At 41.2% G+C, this 22,567-nt stretch overlaps 2 protein-coding genes across 12 annotated transcripts in view; one reads left to right on the top strand and one right to left on the bottom strand.

Moving 5' to 3' along the window:
• LOC132911450 (uncharacterized) overlaps positions 1–7,938 on the bottom strand; it is a 14,948-nt gene extending 7,010 nt beyond the window's left edge. Inside the window, exon 1 of the mRNA XM_060968066.1 lies at positions 6,188–7,938. Coding sequence (XP_060824049.1) covers positions 6,188–6,245 — 58 coding nt within the window. The 5' untranslated portion in view covers positions 6,246–7,938. The remainder of the gene's footprint in view (positions 1–6,187) is intronic.
• LOC132911459 (cyclin-dependent kinase 4-like) overlaps positions 1–22,567 on the top strand; it is a 26,106-nt gene extending 3,539 nt beyond the window's left edge. Inside the window, exons 2-6 of one of the 11 annotated variants that reach the window (XM_060968094.1) lie at positions 13,699–14,172; positions 19,695–20,361; positions 20,436–20,780; positions 21,120–21,280; positions 21,371–22,567. In XM_060968094.1, the coding sequence (XP_060824077.1) occupies positions 19,711–20,361; positions 20,436–20,780; positions 21,120–21,280; positions 21,371–21,590 (1,377 nt within the window). In that variant the 5' untranslated portion in view covers positions 13,699–14,172; positions 19,695–19,710 and the 3' untranslated portion in view covers positions 21,591–22,567. The other 10 variants (XM_060968088.1, XM_060968092.1, XM_060968086.1 and 7 more) reach the window with 10 other exon arrangements.

Below are 22,567 nucleotides of genomic sequence, written 5' to 3'. Positions count from 1 at the left end.
AAATTATCTGCGCCCGTGCACGATGGAACGTTTCATGTTTTATCGTTAGCAAAAAGCAGCGATTATCCTGAAAGAAAATAGATAATTATACTTGGATTGAAGCGTGCTGAGAACTTTGTCGGTTGCGTGAGAAAGACGTCGCGTCGATTCAGCGAAGATGAAATAATTTCGCTACGAAACGGTACTCTTGAACGATTCTCTACGGTATTATTCGCTAATTTTTGTTCTAAACATCATCAAGTAACATGCTCGGAACACCTTTCAAAAGCAATGATCGATCGAAAGCGTAATGCGTAATTCTACGTTTCCTTAGACGTCAGATGTACGATCAATCAGGCATTTACTTAAATCACCTTGGTGATCGCAAGAAACGTCACGTTGTCGATAGCCATGGAAGGGTCGCGATCGAGAGTAGCAAAAAATCGAGAAGATCCTCGGCCGATCGGCAAGGAAAACGGTACTCGAACGGTTGACATTCTCGAGGCTGGTATCGAGTGGTTTGACCAACCGTGGACGTGACGCGTATGAAATTACTACTATCTCTTTCCTCGTTCTTCGTTCGTTCCTCTGACTTTCGTCGCGTCACGCCTTACGTCTTTTACGCATGCTGATGAAAATAAGGTTCATTGACATTAGATCAGTTCGCATATTTTTGGCAGAAATCAATTACGACATATCGCGAGCTATCACTTAACCCGCAGAAGTCCTTTAATCTTTGTTCACGGATTGCACAGTTTATGACACAATCAAGCGGTTTACGATCTCTCCCGCGGTGTGATCGTACACCGTGTTGTTTATTCGACTTTCCAGCGTTAATATCGCTTTTACTGTTCGTCATTTCGACGTACATATGTATATGCGTATACGGCCGTTTTACAATTTGGATTAGGAACAGTTGCAGTACATCGAGATCCTCTGCTATACGAGGCAGAAACAATGGCAGATTTCTATGCAACAATTCAACGGCGCGCGAAGCAATTTAAGTGAAACTACAACTGGTAGCTGGTATAGATCATCGTTGGTCGATAGTAGCGATCGGTAACACGTCCTGAATATGTCGTACGGAAACCTGGAATACTAACCGAGATAATCAACCGTTCCGATCTGGCTCCACAACGATCCAGTCGACAACCACGTGTTTCGATTTTGCCGAAAGCATCAGCCCGCGAACGACACGTTCGTCTTTGTTTCATAGAAAGTGTGCATATTATAGTATCATTTTCCTATGGACTTTTTCCTTCTTTTCAGACCTTTCACCGTCTTTGACCGACTGTTTCGAGAAATACTCGAGGCTCGAGACAGTTGCTGCTGTTAACGGGATAATAAGAACAACGATGTAACGGGGCTCGTTCGTTTCATTAAAGGCCGGATTAGGAATCGAAGAAGCTGGAGAGTCGTTTCATTCACGAACCCAAATTTTACTGCTTTCGTTCCCTCGTTACTTTACGCTTACGATGGACGGTAAGGTAACATTTGCATTAATTGTTGGTAGTTCGCTGAGTTTATTATGGTTCACCGTTGACGATTAATTATTCATCAGCAAAACAGTAAATTGTTCAGGTAAGAAGCACGTCAGGTGGCTTCTCCGTTGCTGACTTCATTTTTCAGATTATAGCGAAATCAATTCGAAGGAGATACGCCGATAGATAGTACCTACGTTATTTCTTCGAAGGTAGCGCAGTATCTTCATCAACACGAAATCTCGCCGCTAATAATGTTTCTCACTTCCTGTGAATCGCAATAGCCCGAATAGAAGATCTATCGCTAATTGCTCATTAGGAACTGTACGGAGCGACACGATTTTCAAACAACTGCCTGTTGGCAAACGCAATTAAGCTAATCGCTGCTTTCGTTCTACTCGTCGAGCATCATGCTCTCGATGCTCTCTGTTTGATATCTGCGGAAATGGTAGGAAAACGCGTCTACGATTAAGATCAGTTTTTCGAATTAAATCGGTGATCCAAAAACTGTGACGATTTAAACTACAGTTATTCTAATTTAATTGTTCCTCAACTGGAACTAAAAGATTATGTGCACTGTATTGTTTAGTTTATTACACGTTACGCGAACTGTTATTCTTTAGAATTACGCGTTATTGTCGTCGAGGGATTACAATTTTAGCTGTAACTGGTATCACATTAAACCAGCCAACTTAGAAACTAAGGTACTCTTTGATTCGATATAAGTGCAGTTCACAAATGTTCAGCCGCTTTAATTAAGATGTGCTATTTAAAAACTGGAGAAACCTAAAATTTGATCATTCTATTTGTGCCATTTTTGTGTTTCTTCGTTCAGTCTGAGATATTCACGTTTTTCAATTTAACACATTCGAAAGACATGTTGCGAAGTAACGCGAGACTCTACTTAAATTATAAAGGAATCTCTAAATTACAAGTCTGTTGTCGTCTTAACCGGAATAGCAAAGTCGATGAAAAGTTTCATTGAAGGGTTCAGGTAAAGATAGAACACGTTCGTGATTAAAATTATAGCGATTTCATTGACATCGGTCGTGCCGTCGGTTTGTCGGCTTACGAGCTGTTAATTAATCGATCGGATCGTTGAGATCGCGTGACTGAAACCGCTTGTATTTTATCCGATAGATCTGATCGGCGAGCCAGTTTACAAAGCATGCGTTACCGAGAGACTTTCGTTTCCTATTTGGATCGCGGCATCGCATAAATAATAATTACAAACGTGGCTTGCATGCTGCGAACGAATAACGGTGTTTACGAACACCATAACCTTGCTAACGTGAGAGCATCGGATAGGGATCCCGTGAGAATGTAGGTGAATTGCATGGTTGATTCTGTCGCAACGAACGGAATGCAGTCGCTTGGTCAAGTTCGGAACTCGAGGTGTCCTGAATCCTTCGGGAGCCTAAGGCCTCTCCTACCTTCATTCGCCGTGCCTCGAAGTCATTGCCCGAAATAATTAGCCATGCGTTCTCCTCGCTAATTACTCTTTTGCAACTGCAGCGTACTTTTACTTTGTTAATTAACTCCACCATCGGCATTTTTGCCACTCTTAACTTTTCATCTGATCGTCGTAAAAATAAGAGAAAATTTCGATTAGCACGAGCTCGTTTTCGCTGCTCGTTTTCGATCCTTGTTCGCGTTATATGTACAGTGGTTCGTGATATAATCACGATAGCAAGATAAAATGTGGTTACAGCGTTAATGAAATTTCAAAATCTTTCGTGCGCAATCGTATTCTACGAGCGTCGGAATTATTTCGCGAGCCACGTGCGCCAAGTTATCGCTAGACGACGGGACTGTTTCACCAAAGAAACTGCTTAATGTTTCTTAAGACAAGTAATTACGAGGAGATGCAAGAGTTTACAAGACGTTGTTCGCGGTAAACACAGCATGCGTTTCACCAGGTAACGAGGTAACATAGTTGCGTCTTATGTACAAAACGTTCGTAAAAAATATTACCGGTTCTAGATGCCTTCGATTACTTCGCGAGATATTTGTGTAATGATAATATTTACCAGCGAGCAGGTTTTGCTAATGGAATCTTACGGATGTAGGATTAACGATTCCCCATCTATTAATTTTAATTGTCAGTTTTGTTCTGCGTTTTATGCGTTTCTTTGTCTTAACTTGCAATAACACGCGCCTTGTCTTATACAAAAATAAAGCGAATATAAGCGATGCGTTTAGATGACTCCGGGGAATCGCAAGTTTCGCTGGGTAGCCAAGGTTTCTAATATGCTTAGAGCCGCATTGAATATCATTTGACCTCGTGACGCAATTCTAACAGCGTCTAACACGACTTAGGACAAAAAGTAAGAACCGTCGAAGGGGTTTATCCGTGGAAGCGTAGACCGAGCTATGCGGCGTCTCTCGAGGCGGTAACGGCAGAGTTAACGGTACACCATTCCAGCCCAATATTTATTCTTTTCGCTGGTAAACGTGACATTTGGTACCTTCACTGTGAGATTCGACAGGTGTCCAACAACCTATTCGTTCTTCAACGTATAATTTCAAGACGGTACTTAAATCGAAAAAGATTTTCGATACGCGAGTCTTCTAGAAGAATAATTTACTGTCTAATAATAGATATCGGTAGATTGACAAGTTACTGATTACAAGTTATAAATTTCGGTTTTATGATTTTTTACAAAGTATCTTACCGTATACTTTTTTAAAGGGGTAATCGAATGATTTGTAGTTGGTAAAATTTCATTGAGATTTGTTACTCCTGTACGAGAAAATTATTACGTGACTTGTAAAATTTCACTAATAACATTAGTTTAGTCAAAAACACTGTTATTCCATCTCTTGACTATGCAATTACTGGTAACATAAAAATGTTTAGTAATTGCAAGTTTTCAATTGTGCAGGAGGCCTCTGGCGTAATAGGATTTTAATTTTCTTTCTGTTCTTCTCGACGGAGTTGAATCAACGAAAGGAAAGTTTTCGCGACAGGATCGTTTCACCTTGTCGTGGAAAGCCGAAATTGCCTTCAGCGATCTTGGAATTTACGTGATTCAAGATCCTCTCTGACGACAGTTGGCAGATCTCTCGTGACGAATATTACCAGGAACTTTTAGTTCTTCGTTTAGGAGACGAAATCTCGAATGACAAACCAATCGACTTTCTGTTCCACCGTGCACAACGCGATTTCGTGACACTTTCACAACTAAGGTGCTTGGGCGAAAGTCGAATGACGAAACTCTGTGCCGGATACGTTCCTTTGTGTCGATGTCCATCCGCATTAACTATGACATCGGACGATTCATGTAAATTCTTCTCGTTACGTAAACGAGACGTCAAAGACGAAATATAAAATAAATCACGCTAGATCCGTAAGAGATTTGGTTAATTATACAGCGGACTCGGGTCGATAACTCGTAGACCTTGACGATCAACCGTACCTAGTCTCGAAAAAATTGTGACATTTGCATAAGTCGATGAACTGCTGTAAACCGAACTTGTTATTGGTTTTTAAACTTCTCGATTTCCATTTATTGCTTCTTTCTAATTTTATGAATACTTCGCGTTCCGTGTTATAATATCGTTTATCTACAAGATTACATTGGTAAACTGTGAAAACATAAATCTTCATGGATGCTTCGTGCAGACACGTTAAGATTGGGACGTGAAAATCTCCAAGTAACAGGTATATACGTGTCAGAACGCAAATGCACGTCATGCTTGCAGCTTTCTCCTCTGTCGCTTCTGAAACGCGTCTGTGACGTGTGCTTCGTTTTATAGGCGAGGCTACGATACAAATCGAGATTTCATTAATTTCTTTCTTTCTCTCCAATTAGGGCCGTGCATTATGAATGTGACGCATTCAACGGAAAAGATCCGATGGCTCTCGATGCATGCAAAAAGTTAATTATCCGAAACGTTACTTTTAAATATTTATAAGAAGCTTTGATCTTGGCTGGGTCGTCGAACTGCTGGTTTTCCTTTTTCCACGATATACTATTGACTCTAGTTGCAACGTCACGTTACATTCGCAAGATTCTCATAATAAATTGTTGATACACTTGGCCGTACCAGATACAAAGTTACATGCAACCGGATGTATAACTGCGTACACATCTGCGTCGTAGAAAAAGAAAATCGTCAGGTGTTTAACGATTTTCACTGTACCCTCGAAGAATCGATCGTACGATTTCTGTAACAGTCTTCCATCGTATTGTTTGATTATTTCGATGAAAAATCTCCAGTGTATCGTATCTTTATTTTTCTTTTTTCTTTTTTTTTTTTTTTTTTTCGATCTTGCCGCTGGAACGTCATGAAATTTTCGACAGAGGTCAAGATACCGGTTTAAAACTCGACCGCCGGCCGCTTGAAAAGCCCATCAAACAGGTTCATGCCTTAATTCGTCGAATATTTGCATCGTCTTATGTCTAAGGTCAATTGTCGAGGTAAAGATCTACACGCGCGTATCGTAATGCTAGACTTGCCGCAAAAATCTTATCTCTTACGATCTTTAAGCACCAGCGAAATATACGATTTGCCTGGTAGATGTTTCCTCGCCAAGGGGAACCAGAAATTATCTTGTTAATTGGAATTCCAAATTATCTCTTGTTGATCGTAAAACATTTCTCGCGGGAATTTGTACGATAATTACAGACAGAGATGTAAAATCTGAATTAATTATCGTGGTCCCTGTTCGCGCTATAAATTCATATTTAGGCAGCTAGTACGAACGATATCCATCTACTTACCTAATAATATTTGGATGGACAAGATCGCTAGGATCTTGGATCCCACGTGCCCTACCATCCTGATTCCTTTGGCGTGTTTGCGGTGGAAATGTGCCGCGGTTGCTTGTCCTGATCAAGGTCAGGTTTAATGTCAAGGACACTTTGAAGGACCTCTTCAAGAGTGTTGGTGGCTGGACCAGTCTTTATCGTCGCGAAACGTGCCACGGTACCAACCGATCGCCGCCATTTTGGTTTCCAAGGCTATGCCGAGTAAAAACGTCGGGCATCGTGGAAACTTTAATGCCCCCGTCTCACCATTCTTTCCTTTCCTCGTCTTATCCTTCCCCCGATGACTTTTTTCTTCTCTTTTATTCGGTCTCGCACTCTCGCGCACGCCGGTTGACCTACTTGGCCGCCGATAGGTCCGGTGTACGCGTCAGCTTTTCGGCCAACGTAGTATGTCTTCGGACCGTCACCTTATTTTCACTACTTTTTGCACATCGACGTCGTCTTCTATCCAGATTTCTCGTTACTTTCCGCTTATATCGCGTTAATATTTCACCATGACTCGCGATGCGGGCTGATGTCGCACGAAGATATACCGGCGTGTCCTTATTAGACAGAAAGTTTCACTTGAAATTGGATTTTAGAAACGCTCAACGACCTCGAAATCGGGATACCAGTTTTACGCCACTTTAAACGGCATACGATTATTTTTTATATTTTTCATAATGAACATTTTTCTCTTTTATACCGTGTCCTACCTTTGCTTTGCTATTTTTTTCTTTTTTTCTTACATGATTCTTACGCAGCCTCCGTCGATCACTTCACCTAGTATCACGAGAACCGCCACTGATCCCTCATGCACAATCGACCTTCGATCACACAAATCCGTTTGAACAGACCTTATGCACAGAATTTACACTTGCTGACAGTATTATCTGACTTTCTAATCACTGGACTACTAATTTCTAACGTATCTTTTATCATAGATCCGGCCGACGATTTGTTTTACCGGTCGAGCAATTCGTTCGGTCGACCCTTGTTAAAAGAAAGTGGAACCTGGAGCCGATCGAACGAAAACCCTCAAGGTTTGATCGTATTTCGTTCGAGTTTCATTCGAGGTTCGCTTCACGGTCGTTCACACGGGACTGGCTTACCGTGAGGACGGTCATACACGGTTTCTCCCACTTTAACTATGCCATACTACACCATGGTGCACTATACTACACTCTTCTAAAGTATATACGTCACGTCTTCGTTTCTCGTTTCCACCATGCTCGGCTCTACCGTCCACTCGACTCCTGTTCTCCCCTCTCTTCCTTAAAATTTCTCTCTCCATCCTGTTCCTTCTTTCTTTCATCTGACTCGCCTTCTTCAACTCGTTCCTTCTTCTTTCTCTTTCTTTTCCAATTTGATGGACCGGCTTTACCTCGACCTACCTTTCGATCCTTTCGGGACACCGCTCTTCCCGAACTTCATCCCGACTCGCGACCTCGCGCGTTTTTAACATTCGCTCATTCCTCTTTCTCTCTTTCGTCCGCTACCTTCTTCCTCGTCTGCAGCTTCTTCAGCGAAGCGAATCTACCTGTGCGACTTTCACGTCCTCGAAGCCAGACACAGAGTGCCCGTTTCCACCTGCGTCGCGTTTTCTTCTTTTCTTTTTTTCTTTTTTAATTGTCGTTTATTCATAATGTTAATTCATTTATTTCTCTTAATGCCAAAAGTGTACCGCCGAAAGAGAAGAAGAATCTGCGTAAATCGACAAGTACGGAAACGCAGTTTGGCTTTACGTGTAAAATTGACAAATTTTTGCCGCCTCAAAAGGGAAACGAAAGAAAATCCCATGAAAACAACAGCTGGTTTCCCTGGATGCGGGTAATTGTGCAAGATGCTGAAAGAATATACACGTGCGGATAACGGGATGTTGCAAGCAGAATGCGAAAAATTAATTGACCACCGGTGACATTTATTTTATTTTAGCAGACGTTTCTTTTCCACGCTCATTTTCCGGGATAACAAACTAGCCTGTGTTAACGTGACTGAGAAACAAATGTTTTGTCTAGTAATAAGATAAATGATCGTCAGATAGAAAGAACGTGGAGGCAGATCGAGTCCTTTTTGCGAGATTTTAAGAATCTGTTAACAACTTGAAAGAATATCGAGGAGCAGAGAAAGAAACACATTCCATGTGAGATTATGGCAACAATCGAGATATCCTTGTAGAAAGTTTTTCTGAGTCGTCTTAGGCATTCTTTTTGCTATGTTCTTCTCTCGCTAATAAACTGCAGGTATTTACGCAAATTGATATTTTCGTGAACGTAATTTAAAGAGAAAAGAAATGATACCACAGCAGAGATTCGTTTCGGCAGAAAATCTTATGAAAAAGATGAGTAGCGGTAATATACGTAACATCGAAAGGATTAAAAAGATCGAAAGACATAACAGGAAATATTGTAGGTGATTATCGTAATGCAACAAGAGAGTTGCGAATTCATGAGAGTTCAACACACGCACGAAGCTCATGGTGTGCCTTTGGAACGTCTCGATTATACTTGCAGACTCCCCGTAATGCTCTCGCGATACTGTACAGCTGCGACCCTTCATTTTCTTCTTCTTCTTCGTCTTTCTTCTTTCTCGGTATGGTAAAACCAGACTGGAATGCGCAGGGCTGCCCCCTCGATCAGTCGAGCAACATTGATCAGGCGACGTGTTGCAGCCGCCTCTGAAATTGCACCGTAATGTTCAATTTCATTCGCCACCGCACGTTTCACGCTACCATCGCGAGAAAAACTTGCCGCGTATCGAATCCGCGCAAATTTGTATCAAAATAACGAAGCCGGCACTCGTTGCGTTTGAACATGCTACACCATGGTTGGATACGGTGACTCGGCTGCGTGCCCAAAAGTTTCTCTCGGTTTCCTTTTTTCCGTCCCAAATAAAATCTTTTTAAGGTTTCGTTTAAAATTCTTGCGCAGCGTTCGCTCGAATATAATCCGTTTACCCATTGACCTCACGTAATACCGGGCGCACCTTTTCCTATCCACGAATTTTTCAGAAGCTCGGTGGGCTCGTCTTTGCATTGTAACACAACGCGTACGTAGAATTAAAATTGCACTTTTGTATAACGGCTAGCCTCCTGGGCAAGTGTCCATGAAATTAGTCGGTCAGTAACTCATCCTCATCCGGGATAGAATAATAGAATGAAAATGGTTTCATTATTCCTATCGGTTCAGAGAACTAGGTATAGTTTAAATTGCTGTGTTAGTTTACTTTTTCCGGCGTTTCAATGTTTAACTACACGCTCGAAATCGCTTTTATCCGTTCGAATGTGTACCCTGATTTTCCTGCCATAATTTTGTGAAATAATACTTTGAAACGCTACATAGAGCAACAGATACGAGGTGGACACATTTTTGTATGCACCTGATTTGAAATAGTCTTTTGAGGTCTTCTCGTTCGTATCATTTTCAGCTTTACCGATTCAAAACAGAATAGGGATATACATAATTCTGTGTATAATTGAAATTACGATTAAACTTACGTATTTCGATAAAAACTTGGCGTGGTATCGTTTTTCAAGAATTAAGTTTTCCTCGGGAAATTACGGGAATTGACATTGGAAGTTAATATTGCAACAATGATTCGTTCAATGGATTATGATAATATGGGGTACACAATAACAGACTACCGAGAACCGTGTGCCTCCCTCGATTTCCAAGTAATTTTGTACCTGCATATTTTGTATTCACCTCTTTAACGATAACAAGATTTGATCTATGGTGAAAAAGGTAGTTTGCTGGACAGCCTGTTACGGGAAAGACAGGTTCCTTCGGTCGATAATCAAACGAGTACCTTGCAGTCGGTAGGTCGAAGTCCCAAAGGTGTTTTCAAATTTATTTCTATCTTTGTTAATCATAAAAGTACTTGGTTACAATACTCATAGCTTCTGTACATCTCCATACATTTGCCTTTAAAAAGACCAGTCACTTTCCACTTTTAAACATTCCATCGACGTTCAATTCGTTCAGGATGAAGATTCGAAAAAGCTAAGAATTAGAAGAAAATCCGATCGTTGCAAGATAACGCTGCGTTACAAGATGAGAGGGAACGATAGAAGCATGGAAATATGCGGTGGCATTGGAGAGTAATCGGGCAGCAGCTCAAGGACTGTTAATATACTCGTTTTATCCGTGTTTTCCTAGGGAACACGCGGGCCAGGATACGACCGCGTTCAATTCTCTATTTTCATTCCAAGCTGGGCCGAACAATGGGGGATCTAAATTGGGCAAAAACCAGTCTGCCGTCTAGTTGGGCGAGGGTAAAGGCGTTATGGCACAGCCGGTAACAACCGCATCGGCAGCCAGGGGTCCCACAATGAGGTACCCCGTCAAGGTAGCAGCCAATGCCTAAAATCACTCGTCGCTGGTCCAACGGTTCCTTTTCCGTGGCCCACGAATAGCTGTAGCACTGGGTGAAAGTGGTAATTAACGACGTGCGTCAGTGGTATGTCCCACTCCTCCTCTATCGTTCCCGGGACTCTGTCGCGAATGGTTCATCGTACTCTTGACCGGTTATGACACCGCTCGCCTTTTTATTTATTCACCGTCTTTCTTTATCGCGCAACTTTTCGAGCTTAGGGTAAGGCAGGGCTATTTCAGTTACCTACGCTTCGACATCTTCAGATTCTTCAACTTTGCACGGCATAATCAGACTCGTACATTTAGAAAGACGCTACGGTAGCACCTCGATTTTTCGAATACCTCGGCCATTACTAAATTCTGTCCTTTTTTTTTTCTTTTTTAACGTAGCGGCGATGAAAAGAAATTCCAAAGGTTTGTTAGGGTCGTACGGTTATATTTTTTGTATTCAAAGAAATCGAAGTGTCTATAACGTCGTGACAAGCTGCCGCTTGGTCCTTAATGATCGGCACGCAGGCGATCACGTCCGTCCTAATCATCCTAATCGTATTCTAGGTGTGAATTCCATGTACGCTCTAATTAGTTCTTCATACTTTCCATACTTTGCATTTTTTCCAGTAAAACTCGCAGGTGTTGGTAAAGAAAGGGGATGACGTGATAGACACGTAACGAAGTTTCGTCTTCTATTGTCAAACGTATCGATACGCTAATTTGTAACTGAATGACTCGTAAAATTTTTCACTACTGTTAGTTGAATCGTACAAGAGGGTCTTGGTATGCCGGTACCTCCCAACGAACTGCACCATTGTCTACCAGGAACTTGGCAATAATTCTGTTTCAATGTGCTAAACGGTTTGTCCAACCGTTTTATTGCGCGGATTGCCGAGGTAGTTATGACAGGCCATCTAAAAGGTCGGGATTATTTTTAGCGATTCGACCGACATGAATCGAGAATGGACGACAGGGTCGATACGCGCGATGTTGCAGCGCGGATGATAAGAAACCGAACTGCACATTTCCGTGCCATTTCTAAGTTTCCTCGTAGCTGTACAATCGGCTCACTGTGCTCTCTTTCTGTTTGCCTCGGAAATATGTACTGTGCGCTGGTTTTTAACAAGGATTTACCAGGTGTGCGTGGTTTCCAAGTGGCTGCGGTAGAATTCCAGGATCGATAGGAGGAAAAACGATTAATCTTCCGTGCATTCTGTAGATTGATAAACGCGTTTTCCTGTCTCTTGCTGTTAGTGTTAGTACGTTTAAATTAACAGCGTATTATAGAGCTGAAAGCTACATCTTTTGGTACATGCAAGGTATATACACGGTAGAAGTATTTAATTAAATACGTTCAAACTCTGTTTCCTTTGCAAAATAATCTTCCGTTGAAGATTCGTCTAGTCCTGTCTCTAAATTGGTCAAGTTTGGAAATATTTTATAAATTTTCAAACTTGATTTTCTCAGACGCGAAGCCTCCGATGAAATGTTCTGTTTTTTGTCTATTTTCAACTATAGAGACATTACGGCCTTACATGTGTCACAAATTTAAGCCCACTGTTTGTACAGTGCACTAAATTACATAGGTTTCTTAGTTTTTCCAGAATGTCCACAAAATATACGTTTGCCTGAAACAGACGCACGTAAAACGAGACAATAGTTACTTTGTCGGTTGACATTGAATTCTGGCTATATAGCATATAACGGAACCCGATTCCCTTCCATTTCTAATGTTCCACTTTATTTCGTGAAACATAGTGCCTTATTGCCTTCTCTAATTTCAGTGCCCGCATTAACCGTCGTATCTTAAATTCTATTATTCCTCCATCGAACTATCTTTATTACTATAATCCAACGATTTAACGGGCAACGTTGGCGGAAAATTGATTTTTGCCCAGAGTTTTCCAATTAGTCACGCGTTTGCCAACATACATGAAATCCAATTAAAAACGGTCATTAGTATGATGAGCGGACATTGATTCATCGCACGGTAGAGTGCACTTCGTATGCATACTACTATAAAATTCAGCTCAGTAATAGAAAATCATTAAAACGGTCAAAGCGAAATTTCAAGTCTGAGAATGCAAGATTACAAAAATAACATTCGATCGTTCTGTTTGTCAACATTACGAGTTTAATAAATAATTTTTTTTTTTCGTAAGCTCGCAATGATTACCTATCGGGAGGCGACCGGTTTGCAAAAAGAGTATGTTACTACCTTTCAGCTTGAAATACTCGTGAGTTGGCGCAAACCGCTTGAATCACCACTGACGCACATGAAAATGCTCATAATCGTCATACAGTACACCGCATTTAGTGACACGCAGATGCGCGAAATGATTTTTTCCTCTCCCTGCCTGTGTGTTACACGATCAGTGACGTCTCGTTTAATCTCGACGCCGAATATGTATCTCTTAATTAGAAAAACGTCGCGTCGATTACGCTCGAAGCATAGAACGTTCAAATGGACCGTGTTATTTACATCCGTCGAAGGATGCACGGAAATTTACCGAAATCAAAGACCAAAACTAACGAAGGGATCACGGTAAAATACGAATAAAATACAGGCGTAAAAACAACGGACACGCTACCATTTCAACCGGATTCCCTAATCCGACCAAACGGAATACATAATAAAATACGCTCCTAAAAGTCTCGCCAGGTCGAACAATCTGGCTTTTTTAAAATTCCTGGAATGTATACCACCGCTCATAAGTATTAGGACACCTACTTACATTTATCGAGAAGATTCCAACAAAATTTATTTCATTTGGTATTTTATCTGATTGTGTAATAGGTAGATCGAGGATTTCTATGCATTTATGAGAAATTTGAGGACGCAGATATGTACAGAATGCACATAATATCCAAAGACGTATAAAATATCCAAATGTACCTGATATATTCGGATCTGATTAATCAGTATGTAAACGCCACGATAAATACCATTTTCAGATCTTTTCTTCGCGCTTTACCAACGTAACCATGACAATCGGCTGTCGTTGCAGTCGCAATGAAATTTCTAAATGTTTCTCATATAACACGCAACGATATATCCATAAGAAATATGTACGAACGTTGGAATATTTTCCTCAACTACCGTATCTGTATTATTCGTAGCATTGGTATAGTCGCGTTGAGTCGCTGTACTCTGGAAATTCGAGCGCTGAAGGGAAGGGGCGTTTAGGAAACCAATGGCCATGGACGCCTGCTGCTTGCCCTACGAAGGGCACCGACCATAATGGCCCGTCCCTGAGTTGGAGAGTCTACCGGCCCATTCCATTCCGGAGTCGTCGTCTCTCGCGTACATCGGCCGCCGCAGGAAGCATTCCATTCATGTTTCGGGACGCGCAACGGACGCTGATCGGAAGACAAGAGAGAGGAAGAGCCGGATAACCGGGACTCCTCGCGAGGGTTAACGCTGCTTGGCGCCACCGTCAGGAACAACGACCTGCCGATATGTTGTCGTGATGACAATCGGCGCGTTAACGTGAGAAACCAAGACCACGTGGAGCAATCTTGTTATTTCCAGAGGTGGACTTGACCGTGTCTCGACGCAAAGGAACATTTTCGCCGCAGAAACGTTCAATCTTGGTGCGTTCTCTTTAATTAAGTAGCGTGCGTGCATGTTGGCGAGTGACAGTGACTCGAATTGAAAGTTCGTTCGACACGCAGACAATGTCGATTTCGCGCCTAACTTCGTGTAACTTCTTCTTTAAATTTCGTGGAATGTACGCTGCATGCAACGATCGTGATTTCGTAAGTCCTCGTGGCTTCGTCCCTCTGTTGTTCCCCGTTTGCTTCCCGTCTCGGTTCTTCCTCAGCGTCGCTTCCTCTTGCGACGGCTACCTCTCGTTTTCTCTTCCTCTCTTTCCCCGCTGTCCTCTGTCGAAACTCCAAGACAAGGGAAGTGCGCTGGAAACAAACGATAGATAGGATTTTTATGATCTCGTAGAGACGCTCGAACAGCGAAATATTCCAGCAGACTCGTTGCATCTACTTGAACGTTCTTCTCGAGCGTCACTAACGAGTGGCAAGCTCGCAATACCCTACTACGAACTCGTTGAAAGCCTGCCGTGAAACAATAATTTTCTACGAAAGAAATTCATGTAAACTATTAAGTAACGATAATATTACGTGTTTCTGACGCATCTCCTTCTGAATCGCTATTACGGAGAATAACGAGCATGAATCACGATGCATGTCCTGTATGAAACACAGGCGTTACGCGTGAGGTGTAACACGTTTCCAGGAAGGTTTCTAGTAATTCGTAAGCCGTCATAGGGGTGATATAAAGTCGAAGGAAGAGGCGGTCGTTCCGTCAATGGGTAAATTGGTGAGCTTCCCGACGCGCGTTGGGCATCCTGGTAATCGACGCGTTGCGACGCGACGCTACGCGTCGCAGCAACGTGTCTCTCTCTATTCCGTAGAACCTCCCTCTCCGCGTGCATACGGATAAGCCGATCGTGGCGGCAGGAGCGTTGGAAGGGCCGGAGCGGCAGCTGTCGGTAGCGGTCGATGGGAACGGGGCTCGATCGAGGTCCGCTCGAGAGAGTTGGGCCTACTTCCTCGAGGGCTCGGCAACGACTAACTCTGTCTGCTAGCCGTATGCGTGTCCGTCGGTCGTGTCAGTACTTTTCAGGTCGGTCCACAGTGCAGTCGTCGGCTTACCATCGAGTTTCGACTAGCACGGCCGCTCGGCTGCACGACGATTCGTCGAGTCGCCGTTGGGTTACGCTCGCGAGTGGTCGGCCGTGTGCTCCTCCTCGTGCAACGCGGCAACCGGAGTGTCTCTCGTGCATCCTGCATCGTTTCTATCGTACCGCTGTAGTGTGCAAAGCGAACCTCGTCTGTGTGCTCTCGCATCTCGTAGGACACGAGACGCTGAGAGAGAGGAACGTAGAGGGAGAACACAAAACAGCATTCGTTAATACCCGCTTCCGGCACGTGGAACCGCACCGCACTCTGTTTTTCTTCACAGCGCATCGCTGCCGTCGCTCCGAGCTTCTCTCGTGGGAGGTCAGCACCTAGCCGGTGGGTAAGTGAAGAATCCACGCTCTCGCTGGAACAGATAGTACACCTTTCTGAATAGATCTTCGTCAGGATACACATAACCTTTTCGAATAGCCAATTCGATTACGCACTTGTGCGCTTTAAGCCGACGATTTCACGGTGAACACACGCACGCGACACTTGTTGCACGTCGTTTTTTCTGTGATTCGTGATTAGAACAAATTTCATATGCCAGTTACAAGGGAGATTTTCTGACCTTTTAGATACATCGTGAGACATCATTTTTCATAGGGGATGAAAAACGTCGGTCAGATAGGTCGTTTTTATGCGTCGATTAATAACGATGCTGTTTCTCTTGATTTCCTCGAGGTTTTTCATCGTGAGAACTTTTGTTACCTTACGGTAGCATATCTGTGAAACGTGAGAACGTGGAATGTCGCGACACGTGAAGATAAGGCAAGAGTCAACCACTTACTGGCGGGGGTGGTTCCCCCGCAGTTCTCTTGTTTACGAACCACGGTGCATAGGTAACCACGTGCTTGTGCATTGCAAGCTTTTTCGATTCGAATAGAAACTATCTAATTTCGCGAGACTATCCCGGATAGAGTAGCTTTGAAATGTGAATCATTTCCATGTCAAGAATCGCGGGAAATTTTAACCTATAATTCGTAATCCTTCGCTACGAACGTAGTATATATACACAGGCTGAAATATCGAGCAACCATTTGCATTAGTAAATCACAAAGTCATATTTCTTTTCATTCGTAAATATATATCACGAATAATTATAAAAAGTATTTTGATAATTCTATATTTCTTCTATTATTCTATCTGTTATAGTAATTCTATTCCTTTTTATTATTCTTCTACTAATAAGAGCTACTTGTGCGATAAAATTGTCTATATCGGTAAATGCTGTATCGATACGATTATCGTGGAAAAATTCGAAACCATATCAGGAAGCACGCTCTATCTGGAGCACTTAATTTCTGTATACCACGATTTTCGATCGTTGGTCGTTTTTCTGTGAATTTTTTCGAAATCATCATCCGTGAATTGCTACGTTACACACGCCGTGACCAGTCGATTAGTCATCGTAAAAACATAAATCAATAAATGTGCTCGGCTCGAACGAGCGATTCTTCATACGTTAAGTAATCGACCGTTACTTTTTCGTGAATAATCTAGGATCTGAACGACTCATTCGTCTCATCAGATCGAATCGTAAATTCCAGATCGATAGTAGCGCTGTATGATTCTCGTACTTGACGCACAAGTTTCCAAGCGTTCAGTCTATTGGTTGGTACGGTTTAGAAATGGTAGTGAATGGGAGGGCTGACTATAAGTGTTGGACGCGTGAAAGACCCGACCAGATAGTAGTGTCAACCCCATGAATAATCTGAAATCTACTGGCGCCTTCGTGTTTACTTTATTCGTCTATGCGCCGTTTCCTGTCTCACCAAAAGTCTACACGGTATCTCTGCCTAATATATATATATATATATAGATATAGATATATATTTTTTCTTGTATCTAATTTTCCATTCATCGATCGTCCATGGAATCGCAGGTATTTTTCGATTAATCATATCTAAGGAAGTCTATTCACCGTAGTATGTAAATTGTTTAGATTACGCTGAAGGAAATGAGACAATGATAATGGTCGATTGATAAAATGCGGTTTCGTTTACAAGAATTCATTCATTCATATAATCGGCTGGCGATTCGACGCTCGTTTAAAAGTTAAAAATTCTTCCGAATTTTCGCGCAATTATGTATGTATCTTTATCGCCTCGTAACACATAGTATACATAGTACGTATAGTGTAACACGTGTAACAAAGTAGCATAGTGGAAGATAGGAAACAGAACGCGTTGAGCAATCCGATGTGCCAACTTCGACGTTGTAGCGTCATTCTGATTTACCAACAAAGCGAATCACGTGCCGTGTGTAATAGCCTACGTAACAGCTCGAGTACTATTCTTCACCTTTTCAGGAGATAATAGAAAGTTTGATACACGTACATATTTACTATTCTACATTCCTTCCATTTCATTCTACCGTATCGTTGCTTATCTTCTATCGAGCCGGATGAAGCTTTCGTATGTTATCGCTTCCTTCACTGGCCACCACTACGCTCTAGTTTTTCTTTTTGTAATTCCCAGAAAAGTTGATCGCGTTTGCATTCCTCTGCTTGTTCTTGGTTCCCAACGAAACACGAGGCACAGACGTTTCTCAAGAGACTCGCCCATCGCGTCTTTTTTTTTTCTTTTCTTTTTTCTTTCCTTTTTTTTCTCCCTCTCCTCGTGGAAAACATTTTCTTGTTCTCTAAGCCAAATGATGCATTGGAAACACGTGACTGGTCCGCTTAGGTGGTCTCGAGATAGTGTTACATGGTAACTGTTACGAAATTTGAAATTCGTCGCTGCTCTTCTTCTTACCTACGCACAGTTTTTATCTTTTAGCTTCGTATTTTTGTCCTGATATAGGTAATCAACAAAGTAATTAACGATTGAGAAAGTTTGACTTTGTAAAGGAAACTTCGTGATCGTTTCATATGATGTAACGTTTGTCCCTCTGTGCCGTTCAGTTCTTTTTTTACCCGGTCTTATCACAAAAGGAAGTTGATAAAAAGAATTTGATGAAGACGGCGAATGAAGTTGGCTATGAAACTCCCTCCACAAAGATGTCATTTCGTCTGTATTTATAGCGTTGACAACTTTTCGAAGCATCGTCTGTAGAAAAAAGGGTAATGCGCTATCTTTACATAAATTTACTCTTCGTTCATAAGAACTTTTGATATGATAAAATATATACCTTTTTCTGATGAAGATTATTTCGACCGAGACGTTCGGTTACATCATAAATATTATAAATGTAGAAACGATATCTAACACCGTATACTTTGTTACACACACTTACACTTGTCTAGATCTATGTAAATATTACGAAACCATAAATACGTACTATGTTGCCTTTCCATGGTCCTTAGGTTTTACCGTAGAATTTTTTTCCTTTATTAGACACGTTACAACGAAAACTAACTCTTACATATCTTTCTACGCGAGCCGATATTATCATCTTCCACGCCTTCTTCGTTCGTTATTAATCCATATGACGTTTAGTAACCCTGTATATGCTGACGAAGGCTATACACTGTATCTTTCCAACGATTCAACCTGTTACAATTTCATATCATTCTAAAATATTCTATTCTCATGTAAGTACAAAATACGACAGAACAGAATCTGATTATAAATATTCAAAATTGTACCGTTAAATTTAAACAGTTAAACTAAAAATGAAGAAGCTCGCGCGTAATCCAAGTTGTACTATAGTACAATTTCATTTTATTATATTTTCAGTTCAAGCTTTATCGAATGAAATATTTTGTTATGTTGGTTCTATAGTTACGAAATTGTGATTTAAAATATTATTTTAAAAATTTGACGCTAAAAAGAATGCGTTTTAAGAGACTGCTGGCGATAATTTCACGGAAGTGTAAACGAATGAACTTGGAAGAGAAATTTGCCCAGTAATATAGCCAGCGAACAATTTTCTTCAGGGCCGGCGGGTCATTGCGTATTACCGCTGGAGAAAACAAAGGATAAGAACCCCGGCTGTATAACCCCGGCCCTTCTTACTTCCATTTACAAGATGTTCGAAAGCCGACGATGAGGCCAAGGTTATTATACGAACGCAGGTGTCGATGCAGATGTCGCATAACAGACGGTGCAACACGACCGCGTGTACGGTACATGGAAATTTTAATGAAACTCCAAGAATCAGCAATATCTATCGTTCAGAGTTTGTCACAAGTGTCTGTTCCCAAGTATGTCGGTACATTGCACCATTTATTAATTTAGACTGCACGTACTTTGACGTAGACATCTTAATGTAGTCTTTGAAGACAATATTTGCGTATTGATAATTGTCGGAATTGGATTGAAATCGATGAATCGTCCGTGTCGTGGTTAAACAGGTGTAACACCGATTCGAAAGATCCTTTCCTAAACACCTGTCGATGTTATTCTTTTTTAGATATCTGTCTGTAGTCAATGTAGCGAAAACGATTGCATTGGCTTCCTCCTTGTTTCAGGTAGAAGTCAAAATGTTGTGATGGCTGGAACATCTCGACGTCCGAGCTCAGAGCTCGGACCTGACCTGTCGTCTCCAACACCACCGAAGAAGTCCAAGTTCTCCGAGACTTCGATCGAGGGAACATCCGAGAAGGAGCATGACTTGAGCACGGAAAAATTGGAGAGCGTGGAGAAATTAACGAGTACGAGTTCCTTGCCCAAGAACACGATCGAATTGATACCAGGCAGCGAGTCGGAGACGAATCCTTTCCAGATCAGCGAGGAATCTTTGGACAGCACCAAACAACTGATCCAAACTAACTTGGAGGGGCCGGCGAACGTGACGGCTGGCTCCTCGAAGGAAGGACAGTTTGGTAGCTTTGAAACGATCATACAAATGAAGTACAGTGGTCAGGAAGAACTGTCTGGTAGCTCTAGCAAGAGGTCAGAGTCGGATAGCGATGTACAAATTCAGACTTCCTTACTCGGCGAGGATGCATCGTATCAGGAATTGTCTTTGATCGGCAATGGAGCTTACGGTACCGTTTACAAGGCCAAAGACTTGAATACAGGACAAGTCGTAGCGCTAAAAAAAGTTAGGGTGCCGCTGACAGCAGATGGACTACCCACGTCTACATTAAGAGAAATAGCTACCTTAAAACAGCTCGAAAGATTCGAGCATCCTCACATTGTAAGTCGTAAAGACTATGTGCTTAAATGACATTATATTAGTATTTGCATTCACATTGTCTGTTATGCGTGCAGGTGAGACTGTTGGACGTTTGTCAAGGGAATTATCTACACTTGCCTTCCGCCGATGGGATGTCGGAGAGGCTAGATCGAGGGTTGACTTTATGGTTGGTGTTCGAACACGTAGAAAGGGATTTAGCGTCTTACATGTCCTCCTGTTCAGAGTCAGGTATCCCGTCTCATCTGCTGAAACAAATGTCGCAGGAGATACTGAGAGGAGTTGAATTTTTACACAGTCACAGGATCATTCACAGGGATTTGAAACCACAAAATCTATTGGTATCCCGAGAGGGGAGAATAAAGATCGCAGATTTTGGACTGGCGAAAACGTACGACTTTGAAATGAGATTGACTTCTGTGGTAGGTTGACACATTGTACAAACGGCGAACATTGTTGAAACGATACAGTGAGGTGAAAGAAAGCATTAAAGTAGGCTGACTGAATAATCTAACCGCAGCTAAATCAGTTTATTTCTTATTATAAATTAATTGCTATTATCAGTTCAACGATGTTAATCATCCCTTTTTTTTCAAGCAGATTGATCTATTCCGAAAATGCGTCAGATTATTCGTTGCAGTCCCTGAAATTTATAAATTTTCACTGCTATTTCAATTTTATCACCTCGCTGTACTGCTTCCTTTTATATCTATGATTGTATATCCTAGTCACTAAACCATTAAAGTTATTGACAATTATAGGTCGTGACGCAGTGGTATCGCGCACCGGAAGTCCTCCTGGGCTGCTCTTATGCCACCGCTGTTGATATTTGGTCTGTAGGGTGCATATTAGCAGAATTGAGTATACTCGAACCTCTTTTCCCAGGTACGAGCGAAGGCGATCAACTTGATAGGATTTTCCGGTAAGTTAGTGAAGATATCCGCCTTTTTTTTTTTTTTTTTTTGGTATAAGAAAATAGTTTAAATTTAAACATATTTTAATCGTTCTACAGAACAATTGGAACTCCGCCGTGTGAAGAATGGCCAGAAAATGTGTCCCTTAGTTGGACAGCTTTCCCTTATAGGGTACCAAAACCTCTTGAGTCAATAATACCTGATCTCAATGAGCACGGATTAGATTTAATTAAAAGTATGCTTATGTTTGATCCTCATAGACGATTAACTGCAGCTCAGGCTCTCAGACATCGGTATTTCGCTGAAGACGACTCGTGATGATCATTATTTCTGAGTATTTTTTTGTTTTTGGTATCTTTAGTAATTTTTGAAACGTAGACTGACGTTAGTATATCCAAAAGTATGTAAGCGTATTATTTTTTTAAGGACATCGTAGCATTTTGTTTTTAAGCGGATAGTATAGTTTATTACGAATATAGTACAATAGGGATTTTCGTAACTATATACGATTTATAAATATTCCTTTCTCATTTAGAAATTACAATTGCAAAATACGTTTACTACACTCTATGAAGTGTATTATCATCATATTTAAATCATACGACCATTAGCTAACTTCGAGAAATCGTCATAGTTTAATTATACACAGTCGTTAAATAATTCAAGAAAGAATCATTTTTCTGATTTATTTAAACGACCGTATAATTTTCATCGTTTATGTATCTAACAATAACATTGTTGACCTTATTTATTTAGGTAATATTTAAGAAGTATTTTTAATATTACTATTAGTTCTGTAATATCTATGAATTCAATTATGTCGACGTTCCATTTTTTTGTAAGTAAAGTAGAAGATACTTTCTTGCAAAAATAAATGGGATTTACATATATCACGCACACCAAAAATGATTTTGTGTAATAATTAATTAGGTGTGCCTTCCAAAGTCGTTGGAACGTTCACAACCTATGCCTTAATTTTCTATGTAATTAAACTTAACTGTAAGTACATACTATTAAGTAACGTTATTCTTATATAAGACTGGGGCCTACTGACCCGTTAGATTTGTCGGAAAGACATAGGATCTCCCGTAAAAAAAAAACCAGAAAGTACACTGCCATATATATGTAAAGTTAATAACGAATAGGAGTTAATAATGTATTTTATCTCTAGTATGTGTATAAATCTTAATATTAGGCGAATAATATATATATATACATGATTATGCAGTTTGTAAAAATATGTGAAAGACGCATGAAAAGACTGTACAGTAAAATAAAGATTTTATAGTTTTATA

Source organism: Bombus pascuorum, chromosome 10 (genome assembly GCF_905332965.1).
Source record: "Bombus pascuorum chromosome 10, iyBomPasc1.1, whole genome shotgun sequence".
NCBI lineage: Eukaryota > Metazoa > Arthropoda > Insecta > Hymenoptera > Apidae > Bombus > Bombus pascuorum.
This window is presented reverse-complemented; position numbering and strand designations above follow the sequence as displayed.